General features: G+C 44.0%; 1 protein-coding gene across 5 annotated transcripts in view; it reads left to right on the top strand.

Annotated features, from left to right (window-relative positions):
- Positions 1 to 364: 364 nt before the first annotated feature.
- NKAIN3 (sodium/potassium transporting ATPase interacting 3) overlaps positions 365 to 12,070 on the top strand; it is a 514,014-nt gene continuing 502,308 nt past the window's right edge. For 4 of the 5 annotated variants that reach the window (XM_037892541.2, XM_043539579.1, XM_037892543.2 and 1 more), the window contains exon 1: positions 391 to 1,027. In XM_037892541.2, coding sequence (XP_037748469.1) covers positions 974 to 1,027 — 54 coding nt within the window. In that variant the 5' untranslated portion in view covers positions 391 to 973. Of the gene's footprint in view, positions 1,028 to 12,070 lie in introns of all 5 variants that reach the window. The other variant, XM_037892542.2, reaches the window with a different exon arrangement.

Here is a 12,070-nt window from a genome sequence, read left to right as displayed (position 1 = left end):
ATCCAAAGCAGCCAGAGGCACCAGCCGAACCGTGCGATCAGTGCCTCAGTGGCAGCCCGATCAAGTCCTGCTGGCCCCTTCTGCTGCCCACGCGTCTCCCTTCGCCCTCCACAGACACACCAATGCCCCCCCCCCTTGCTTTCCGAAAGCCTTGGCGCCCTTCCCCACTGCCCCCGGCGGGGTCTCCCAGTGCCAGTACAGACCTGTGAACAATGGAGCCAGGCTCCCCCGCCCCTTTCGCTCCCCGGCCCCAGCTGTGAACACGGGGAAGGGCAGTGGGTGGGGTCGAGTGCAAGCCCCACCCAGCAGCAAAGCGTCATCGCCTCCCCCGCACTTCTCTCCAGCCAGCTCCCCGCGCCCAGCCACCCAAGTCCCTTGAACTTTCCCGGGAAGACTCTCGCACCAAGCACTAGCGAGCGGAAAGCGGCACCCCGGAGCCTGCTCAGCAGCAGCCTCCCGCCCACGCTCCCTCAACCATTCACTCCCCCCCCCCCACGCCCCCTCCCCAGCCAGTCACACAGCCCACGGCGTCCCGGCATCTCACTACAGCCCCCCCCCTCCGAGCCGCCCGCCCAGACGCTCCCCCCATTATCCCAGCCCCCAAACACCCCTCCCCCACCGCAAACTCCCTCTGCCCGCCCCCAGCCCCACCGCTCTGCTCCCCTCCGCACGCGCCGCCCCCGACCCGCGACCACCGACAGCCGCAGCAGCTCGTGGCTGGCCAGAGCCCGCCGCCGGATGCTCCGCTCGCCCGGCTGGCGCTGAGCTCCGCCGGACACCACTCGCCCGGCTCCTGCCCGCCACAAAGGAGGGAAGAATCCCGAGGAAGCGACGCGCCTCCCGCGGGGAAGAAGCCGGGCAGCGGGTCGGTCCGGATGCGGTGAGCGCCGCGTCGCCTCCGGGGCAGCCTTAGCGGAAGGAAGGAGAGAGAGAGAGAGAGAGAAGCAGGGATCGGGCACCGGCAGCCACCACCATGGGCTGCTGCACCGGGCGCTGCACGCTCATCTTCCTCTGCGCGCTGCAGCTGGTGAGTGCCTGACCCGCGCTCCGCACCCGGGCACCGCCAGCGTGGGGCTGCTGGTCCCGTGCTCGCTGCAGCTGGCGGGATGCCTCTCCCCGCCCCTCTCCCAGCACTCCCGGGGCACTGCCAGCCCCTCCGCTGGGGGTGATGGTCCCGTGCTCGCTGTAGCTGGCGGGATGCCTCTCCCAGCACTCCCAGGGCACTGCCAGCCCCTCCGCTGGGGGTGATGGTCCCGTGCACGCTGCAGCTGGCGGGATGCCCAAGCCGTTTGTCTCTCGGGCTCCCTGCGTGCAGATCTCGTGTATCGGGCACTGCCAGCTGCTTTAGGGCTGTTGCGGTGCAGGGGTTCATTGCGCTCTCCTCGGTGCCTCTGGTGAGTGCTCACTAACCAGGCACCTCTGAGTGCGTGACCCATCCCCACCTGATCCCCCGCTCTCACCCGGGGAGCACAGCTAACTCGTGCGCCCTGTGGTTAAGTTTTGAATTTTTATGTTAAAACAAATGTGTTTGGTTTGAAATCTGTTCGTGTTGGGGGGGATCTGCTCCCATCCCAGGGCCAGGCTCTGTTTAACGTTGCCCAGTTTCTCTTTCGGGTCTCTAGGGGGTTCTCTTTCGGGTCTCCAGCTTTTCTATGCCGGCCAAGTCTCATGTGCTTGAAGGATTTCTGAATTCATTTCGAGTCTCTCTCTTCCTCAACCCCCTCCTTCCTCCCCCCCCCCAACCAATCTGTTTGAACTAGATTTTAAAAATCTCACTCAGATTTTTTTGGAAATCACACCCATTCACATTGTCTCAGGTTGACAGCCTTGTGTTAAAATCGCTTCATGATCAGTATAAGATCAAGGTGTTCAGGCAGCATTGGGGTCCGCGGATGCCGGTGTGTGTGTGTAATATGAAATGAAAGCGACTGAGAGACTAAGTTCTATATGATAGCCTAGCACAAGAATGACACTTTTAGGACATGTTTGTTGGGACCTGTCATTGGACTCTGCTGTTTATTTTCTAGTCACTTCATTGAGGTCAGGAGCCACCAATCTTCTTTTGTGTCAGATCCATTGTGGAATGTACAAAAATCTCTTTGTGCTTAAAAAGGCAAAATCTGCACATCCTTCTGAGTATTTCCTCCCAAGTGTTTTATTTCAATTACATACACCCTGATATGTAATTGACACAATTGAAAATGTGTCTTGTTTTCTTTGTGTATTAAAGTTGGCATATTTGTTTCAAAGTAGTGTTGTCAGAACAGAACTATACTGAGCAATAACAAGTCCTTGTATGGCTCATTAGCTGAGTGATAAAATAATGCTCTTCCTTTAACAGTCAGTCTCTAATCCCATGAGAATTTAAAAAGATTTTTTTCTTTTCTACTGATTCAGAGCCATCTTTTTTGCCACATGATATTTCTTTGGATAAGTGTGGGTTCTTCAGCCTGTGGGTGTGCAAGTGTATGTGTAAAGTAAAATTATCCGTTGATTACAGAATATGATCATTTGGCAGTCATCCTAGCTTCCTGCTAAACCTCTAGAAAAGGCTTCTGTTTCATGAGAATTATTAATGGACTGTTAAACACAACATATTCAATACTTCACTTTAAGAACATCATTCATTTTCAAAGTATTAGTCAAATCCTCAGCTGGTGTAAATTGGTTCATTAGTATTATCTCCTATTCAGATAGTCTTAAATACCATGGGGAGGGTGCAGTGTTAAAACCTGAATAAAATAAACTAACAAAAGGGAAAGGGATTTCATGTATTCAAAATTTGTACTTTTAATATTAACCAATCTTTGTTTATAAAGCTGTGGCCTTGATCCCCTGGACTTGTTTTACACTCCTGTAACCTATTGACTACTATGGAGTTATTTCTGATTTACACTGATGTGTGTGAGGAGAATCAGATACTTCATCTTTAAAAATATAACACTAACACAGCTATGAAGGTTATAGTAACAGTATTTACTATTCTGTAAGATTACTTGGAGGCTATAAAAACTGAAGAAGTAAAGTATGAATAGCCATCATAATATGTAGAGTACTGCAGATAAAATCTTTCAAAAAAGGTATCATGTTTTATAAGAGACCCATCAAATGATCTAAGAACTTTCAAACTGTAGACTTTTAATATATAGATTTTTCTACTGTACTTTCCTGTTTTATAAAAATACATACCTTAGGTACAGTCTACTATAACATCCATAGGTTTTAGTGACTGATCAATCCATGTCTAGCCAAATGCTTCTAGTGTAATTTATTTTCATTAAAAACATAAAAATAAAAACTGCAGTATAAATATGTGTTAAACCTAAGATTTAATCTAGTAGACATGAACTCGAGCCAACGTACTCACAATGATCTCAGTGGCGGTGGTGTTGAATTTATGTTTGTAGGAATTGTCACCACAGGGGATTTTAGATCTGTTTCATCACAGAAGTCATGAGTATAAAGCATACCCAACAAAACTGCATCCCCAGACATTACTATCATTAAGAGAGATTTATTTTACCTTGCATCCATTTATGGAGAGGTGAAAGACATATTACTGACTGTGGACTATGTTTAGATTAAGTGCTACAGAAGCCAAAGTACTTGTTTTGCTAATTTGTAGCAATGGAAAAATACAAATGATTTCTATGGGTTGAGAAAACTTTAGAAAAATAGAAAGATGGCAATGCTTTAAAAAATAAGTAGTGAATTTTCACACAAGAAACAGTTCACGCTCTCAATAAGTCTGTTAGACCACACCAAAGAAAACCAAAATAGGTCAATAGAAAGGGATTATGTGAACAATTCAAGACTTTTTTGATTAAGAACTGTATAGACACCAGCTGAAAAGTCAGACAGCCAAAAATCTTCATGAAAATACTTAACTTGCAATTCTCTTTGTTTGTGAAGTGGATTGTGCTGCTCACATCTCCCTGGTGACTGCCGATAAAACACATATTTCAGATATATTTGATATCCAACACAGCAGTGGTTCTCAACCAGGGGCCTGGGGACCCCTGGGGGCCCACAAGCAGGTTTCAGGAGGTCCGCCAAGCAGGGTTGGCATTAGACTTGTTTGGGTCAAAGGCAGAAAGCCAAAGCCCTACCACGTGGGGCTGAAGCCTGATGACCCAAGCCCCACCACCCGGGGCTGAAGCCAAAGTCTGAGCAATTTAGCTTCACAGGGCCCACTGTGGAGTGGGGCCTAGGGCAACTCCTGCTTTCTACCCCCTAATGCTGGCCCTGGCTCTTATATGCAGAAAAACAGTAGTTGTGGGCCATGAAGTTTTTATTGCATGTTGGGGGGTCTCAGAAAAAAAAAAGTTGAGAATCCTTGCAAACAGGACACTTCTATTATTGTGTAGATGTACTGATGTTTGGAATTGGAAGTCTGTTGTGGTTCAAATGCAAGACAAACAAAGCTTTTAGCAAGCAAGCGGGAAGGTCTGCCGTGTCGGCTTTCCACCCTCTCTTTTATTCTTTCTCCACTCATGCGCATTACATACTCCAACCGCAAAAGGAAACAACAAAAGGAATAATATGACTTTGATTAATATTCTTAACTTCTATCTACTACATTCCTTGCTCTCAGGCCTTGAGCCCAGTCCAAGGAAGCTTCCCACGGTTCATGTCCTCTGGGCGACTTCCCATGGTCCATGTCCTTGGAAGGAGCAGTGTGTGCACTGCTCCTACACAACACTCAGGGTGTGCCCTGAATGTTTCCTAGTGCATGAACCCTGCATGAACCCTTCAGAAGTCCTTCTATACAAATGATAGTATTATCCCTAAGTGGAGTGTCTGTCACACTGACACAATCCTTGGCTTTGGAGCATCTCATATTTGATTTTAGTTAGTTGCTCAAAATTAGACCTTTGGACCAGAGCTGCCTTTCCACTGTGTTACACCAATTTGATACCAGGGGCATTTCATTAAAGTAAATGGAGTCATGCCAGTGTAAAACTGTTGTAAGATAGTGGAGAATCAGGCCCATAATCTCTTTTAGGATTCCGTTCTAACTGCCTCTAAAAATTCTTGCCACATTTGTGATGTGTGCTGGCTTCTCAGCACAGTTTTGCTGGTTCCCTCACAACCTTTCCCCATCATATCTATTTTCCCCTCTTACTTTTGCCCATTATGCTTGTATATAGAAAAATGCTATTGGGAAGAGAACCACAGTCATTGAATGACCATGGTGTTTGTGTGGGGTCTCTACACCATCCTTTCTCTAATGGTAAAATACTATGGCTTACTATCTTCAAGAAGAATTGTTTGTAAACACGGAGTGTTGTGTGTGCATGTGAGATTTCAGTAAAAAAATATTTTTAAAATGTCATTATTTTCATTTCTACATTTTGATCTACAAAAATGCATACACCAAACTGCCCACATAACCTTTCAGATTTGGTACTGACTATAGTTCAGTCTTAAGTGCAATAGACTCAATACAATGCACACTAGTGAACACCCCAAAGGCATTCCCCGGTTAATCTTGTATGGTTTTATATAAATGTACATTTCTTAAAATGTAAATCTGCATAAATATGTATAATGCAAGGTGTCAGAGGGCAAGTGCACCCCGTCCCTTCTTGGGACAAAGTGCGGGTAAAGATGACCCCACGGCTGAGTCTATACAACCATCCCTTGTCTTGGGATAGCTTGGCCTGGCGGTAAAAGTCAATATGGCTGCCCTCTCTCAGTGCTTTGTGGCCTACCAGTAAGTCAACAGGGCTGCCCTGTTCAGCAGGGCCGAGTGGCCCAATGGCCAGAGTCAGCATAATGGTCCTCTTCGGTAGGGTTGTTTGGTCTAGCGGCCAGTCAGGGGAGTGGGCCGCCACCTTGGATGGGGGTGGAGGTGTGGCGACTGGGTAGGGGGACCTGGGCCCTCCCTGCTCCACCGGGTCCCAGCTCAGGGCCATGACAGTGGCAAGTATGCTCGCCACTGGGTCAGCAGGGAATCCTCCCGAAACACACTGACACCGCTCGGTACAATGCCTAGTCCCCCTGAGCTACTTCCTACCCTGTCCCTTGTGTAGTGGTCCTGGTGTCCCAGAAGTCCATAGTCTCCTCAGCCTGTGTGACTTGGGCATCTGCGGGAGCTGGGGCATTATCCTGGGTCTCAGCATCTCTGTCTTCCACCATCTGTTGCTTCAGCAGCTCCCAGGCTGGAGCTTGCAGCATGTGTCTTCCCTCTTCAGCGGTCAGCCCTGAATGAGCCAAGCTGTACCCTTTTATATCCCAGCTGGAGCATGCCCATCAGGGCAGAGGGGGCATGACCAGTGTGGGGCCAGTGTGCCCTGTCACACAAGTGTTCTGGAAAGAGCCTCAAATTGAATAGGGCATTATTAGGCCCTGATTCAGGAAGCTACTTAAGCACAAGCTTTCCTGAATTGGGTCATCTTACAGTGTTGGAGGCTGCCCCCGTATTTGCTCAGGCAAAACTCCCTTTGAAGAACCCAGAGTAAGGAGAGCAATTTCGAGGACTTGACTTTACACTTTGATCTTATTAACTCTAGAATTGTAATATGTCATTTCAGAAGATGTCATACTGGGAGCTCTAAGGTGTATATATCCTCCTAATATGTGCATAGCAGGAGTTACGTACATATATCAAGATAATATATCACAATGATATATTAATCTTTGAGTATATGCTGTACCTCTCATTAGCATAATCAGGAATCACATATCACCTTTTCTATACAAGGTAAGTCAGTAGCCTTTTTACAGAAACTGCTAGCAATGTTGTAAATGCTAGTGTAGCCACCAGGTCATGAAACACTGCAAAATGAAAATGGTCAGAAAATAAAGCAAATAAAAAAATACTAAAAAATTCTGGAAGGGGCAAATTGGCAAAGAATTATACAGAGAGTTAGCTGTGTGAAACCAATTGAAGTTAATGTGTCCCAGCTAAAGCCCTTCTGAGGCCTTGAAAATGTACCTCTGAGGAATTCACATTTACATTTAATTTTGTTTTAAAGTTTACATTCATTGTGTGTGTCGGTGGAGCAGGGATGTTGGTAGGTAAGAATTATATAGATATGTAAACACAACAAAAGTGCTAATAATGAGTCATGGCTCAGATTTTCAAAGCAGTGCAGAAAAGATTAATGGAAGGTGTATGGCTAACACCCCATCTCAGTTTCGAAAATCTCAGCCTATGATTTAATCTATAGGTGTTGGTGCTCTGTGTTCATTTAAAGCCCTTGCTTTAGAAGTACAACATTATATGGTGCAGCTGGTATAAAATAGTTTATTTTCTACTCACCATACTCTCAAATCAATTTCAGTGTTAGTTTAGCACAAGTTTAGATAATTGTAATGGAAATGTGACTACATATTAATATTTGCCAACTAAGTGATTATTTGGTGAGTTCATTCGGTCATCTTAAACTAATTCTTCTCTTGATATGCAGGAGATTTATGCTTGTAAATCCCATTAATGCTAATTGGAGTAACGTGTGTAAATCCTTGCACTTTGAGAAGAGAATGTATCCATTAGACTAAAAGATAATACTTCACCATTGATTAGTATGCATAATACCATTTCGATAGCGGTGCTGGCAAATGATGCATAACATGTGATGTAATAATTTACATTTTTTCATCTCATTTGAGTATACTTTACAAAGCAGGAAATCATAACTGCTACTAAAATGCACTTTATGTAACCTTCTGATTTTGGCTCGGTGCACTCTTATGTTAGAACAGACATATAACAATTATATAACAGCATAAGGACTTGAGTGATGTGATAAATGAAAGAAACTAACCCTTTGAACCGATAAATTGCTGCACCATTTGATGCTGGTAAAAGAACCACCAGTCCATTGATCTGGAGATGAAGCATCTGTCCATGGGTAAAGCAGAAGGTTGAGAATGTATGTTTTATATTAGTGGGGCAGGGAAGGGCATGGTTCCTAGCACTGACAAATGTAATGACTCTAAGAATCAGAAGGCCTGTTGTTTTTAGTAAGGGAAGAAGGTGTAAGGTAACATTGGCAAATTTGCTCTGGCATCTCATATGAGTATCTACAAAAAAGATACTCTTTTGGCTGACAGATTGATTCTCTGTTTTAAGGCCCTTATCCTGTAAAGATTTACATGCATGCTTAAAAGAGCTGGGTGGGAACTGGGTTTTTTGTTTAGCAGGAAAAGCTGTGATTTCAATTTATTTTTAAATTCCAAAACAGAATAAAACCAACATTTTTTGAAATTTCCTGTGAAATGAAATTCTGAAAAAAATATTGTTTTGGGTTGATTGAAATGTTTTATTTAGATAAAATCAAAATGTTTTTCTCTGAGTATGACTTATTAAAATTGTGTATTATGTAACATTAAAACAAATTAAAATTAAAAGTAATTAAAATTAGCAAAGTGCTTTTTGCCCCCAATTCTTCCTTTAAATGAAATGTTCTCAATCAACACGTTTCTTCAAAACATTTAGCTTTCAACAAATTAAAATCTTTCAATGGAAAAATATTCTGTCAAATTTCTGACTAGACCTTCTGCTTAACTTCAAACATGTGAGCAATCCTGTTTAGTTCAGTGAGGTACTCATGTGCTCAAAGTTATGCGTAAACATAAATCTTTACAGATGGGGGCCCAAATCATCTGTTAGAATCATGCTTCTGTAACTTGTCAGTCATCAGGGACATAAATATTCATCCCTCCTAAAAATTAGGCTTAACATTTGCATTTTGAGTGTATTGTACATACATTCAATAATCACAACATCCCTGTGAGATATTAATGTACATATTTCCAAATGGCCTACTATGTTATTTTGCAGTGTGCTCAGAAACTAATAATAATAAATTAACCCCCCAGAATGAAAAGTACTTTTATTTAAATCTAATTTATTTCAGATACCAGTGGTTGGTGGTTGATTTTCAGGAGATTTATGTTTAGTATAATATGATATAGTTGTTTGGGGTAACATGAGCCAAAAGAGCTGTAACATCCTCTGGAGCAGGATGGTTTTAGTGTCAGGCTGATTTTGGGTGAAAGTATTTGTTCCATAAAATGAGACAGTATACCAGGAACTGAGCCTTAAAGTAGCTACAGCTAACAAGGTGGTAAGAACGGTGGGATATGGCCCCAGAAACCACAGCACCAGACGTGTATCAACACACAGCGAGGATGGATGCACCTGCCTCTATATGGGATGGAAATGAGGTGTGCACACCAAAGTTGTGTGGATGCTTACAGTTGAGCTTGAAAAGAGCAAGCTCATATGTAAGTACATGGACCCCAGATACAAATTCAGTATACACATACCCTTAGAGTGGGTAGGGGAATAAATTTTCCAATATGCTCATGTTTGGGGGGATGCCTTCTCAAACTGAGAATTAGAGAGCTCTCTTACAAAATTGCCTCTATGTGACTTTCCAAAAGTCACACAGCAAGTCAGGGTACATAGCGGCGAAGCAGGGAAGGCCAAGCTCCCAGTCTCAGGTTCAGGCCACCATAGCATGCTACTCCTTCCCTTTTCATTATAGGTTCATGATGCACAGAGGCTGCTGTGTAGAAGCATGATTATTTTTACATCTATGAGATGAAGGAGAAGATTTAAAAATCTAGTCTTGATTGTGGGTGGAAGCAGAAGTTAATTAATTGAAAGTGAGTTATGTAGGTATCTCTAATGGCCATATGATCTATCATTTTCTGGGAGTAAAACAATAGGATACCAGTACCTGCTGCACATCTGCTGCTGTCCCAAACAACAGATTCTTGGGATTGAGATACTATGGTTTACAGAGGTTCCCCTCATAAAAATAATTGAAATTCAAAATAGGAATTATGTTGTTACATCTAAATTAGAGTCTGGCTCAGGATGCAGAACTTGGACGTGAATATGTTTTGGGATCAGGACAGGCTTTGTATTCTCCACTCTGATCAGGACAGGGATTGTCTAGATAATGTCCAATTGCTGATTTTGTGAGGTAATGGTATAAAATAGAAAAAACAAAAAACAACTTTTGAGATTAGGTGATTAGATTAGGAGATTAGAAATCTTTAAATATCATCTTGCAAAGAGATTTCAGCCACATCTGTACCAGAACCAGCTCATAGGTTCCTTTTTACTTTTGGGTCTGACCTGGTACCAAACTGTAGTGGCAGGTTCAGATATAAGATTTGAAATCAGAAGTCTACTACCTTTACATTTTTAATCTGTGCTTTGGGTTTTGGCTCATCTCTAATCTACATATTACTTCCTTACATAAATAAGTTAAACTTTACTTGATTACATATGTAAATAAGGAATGGAACAGGTCACAAAGTTCTTATATCCTGATCTCGCACTATAGAAGACCATAGCAGTTTTGCAACTGACTTCAGTAGGAGCAGGATCAAGCCTTTGGTGCAGATATTGGTAGGCATCTTGCTCAGGTGCAATATAAATAGCCATGGATTCTTCATTAAGAGGTATGATGGGGTCTGCCAGATCTTCTCTTCTTGCTGAGGAGGCATCAGCACACTGACACTCCCTGCCTAAGGAAAATCCACTCAGGCTGGGTGAGCATCAAGACAGTCCGCCAGAGGTCTACCAGGGTCAGGAGGAAATACTGAACCAGCAGGCCAGTTAGGAAGGCTTGCCTGCTTTTGCTTAGTGGCAGGGCCAGGTGAGACTGGGACAGGGGAGGTGTTTCTCAGGGCTAAGCACTTGCATTTGAAGGGGTTTTCCTCTTTGTTTAAAGTAGTGGCTCTCAAACTTTTGTATTGGTGACTCCTTTCACATAGCAAGCTTCTGAGTGTGCCCCCCCTTATAAACTAAAACATATTTTTTTATATTTAACACTATTATAAATACTAGAGGTGAAGCGGGGTTTCGGGGTGGAGGCTGACAGTTTGCGACCCCCACATAATAATCTTGTGACCCCCTGAGAGGTCACAACCCCAGTTTGAAGACCCCTGATTTAAAACACAGATAGCTGAATACTGAATTGCTGTTTTATTACATGATTTTTTAGAGCAGTGGTCTCCAAACACTCCCCTTACCTGTAACATAATCTGTCTGTGCCCCCCCAGGAGTGGGGCTGGGAGCCAGGAGCAGAGCAAGGACTGGGGCCGGGGCCAGGAGTGGAGTCATGGCTGGGAGCAGGGCTGGAAGCCAGGCCACGTTTGGGGATCGAGGCCGTGGCTGGGAGCCAAAGCTGGGGCCTCAGCTGGAGGGCTCGGGCTGGAGCCAGAGTAGAGCTGGGGGCAGAGCGGGACTGGGTGGCGTTTCTTCCCTGCCCCCTGTGGGGGCTGGCCTGGGCCCTACTGCAGTCTCCCCACCCGAATATTCCTCCCCACAGTTTGGGGACCACTGGTTTAGAAACTGACGCCAAGCTTATGGCACAGACTGCCCTGCCCCAAGCAGATATCCAGATCATACAAACTAAGGTGGGGAGGGCCTGAAGTACCATGTGTGGCCCGAAAGAGGGTGATATTGGGCAGCCCCGCCTCCCACAGGAGGATATTTAAAGAATTCAGTAATTTAGATTACATTGAGGGTGGAAGAAGTCCTTAGAATCTTTTAAAAACTGCTAGTTTGATGCTATGGAAATGAATCTGAAATGGGAATGGTAATTTTCAGCCTTCAGAGATCTCTCTCTCTCTGTCAAATTTCACTGCTAAATTTACAGAAGAATAGCAATTATCTGGGGTAATTTTGTCTTCTTGTTTTTATTCCACAAACACTGTGTCAAATCTTGTTTAGGTACATTTGTATTAAAATCAGCTAAAGTTAATTCACTCAATTTTACAATGATTTACTAAACTAGATTGCAACCATTTTGGGGCAGGGAATCTGTCTTTATCTGTATTGCAAAACGTGAGGCACATCTATGGCTCTAGATAAGTAATATATAGTAATAATAATAAGGGACTTCATGGTTCAGGAGACCAGTAATAGGATGAAGAGTCTTTCATCTTTAGGTCACTAATTGAAATTCAGTGCAGGTTAGTTGCTGCTGAAAGTCATTATGGCCTCTGTGCAATGAGTGTTTCAATACAATGTCCATATCAAAAAAACAGTTCCATATTAGCACTAATTGGCACCCTGTCTGATGTGGTAGTTCTAGTC

Source organism: Chelonia mydas, chromosome 2 (assembly GCF_015237465.2).
Source record: "Chelonia mydas isolate rCheMyd1 chromosome 2, rCheMyd1.pri.v2, whole genome shotgun sequence".
NCBI lineage: Eukaryota > Metazoa > Chordata > Testudines > Cheloniidae > Chelonia > Chelonia mydas.
Note: the sequence above shows the minus strand (reverse complement) of the source record. Positions and strands in the feature narration are given on the sequence as shown.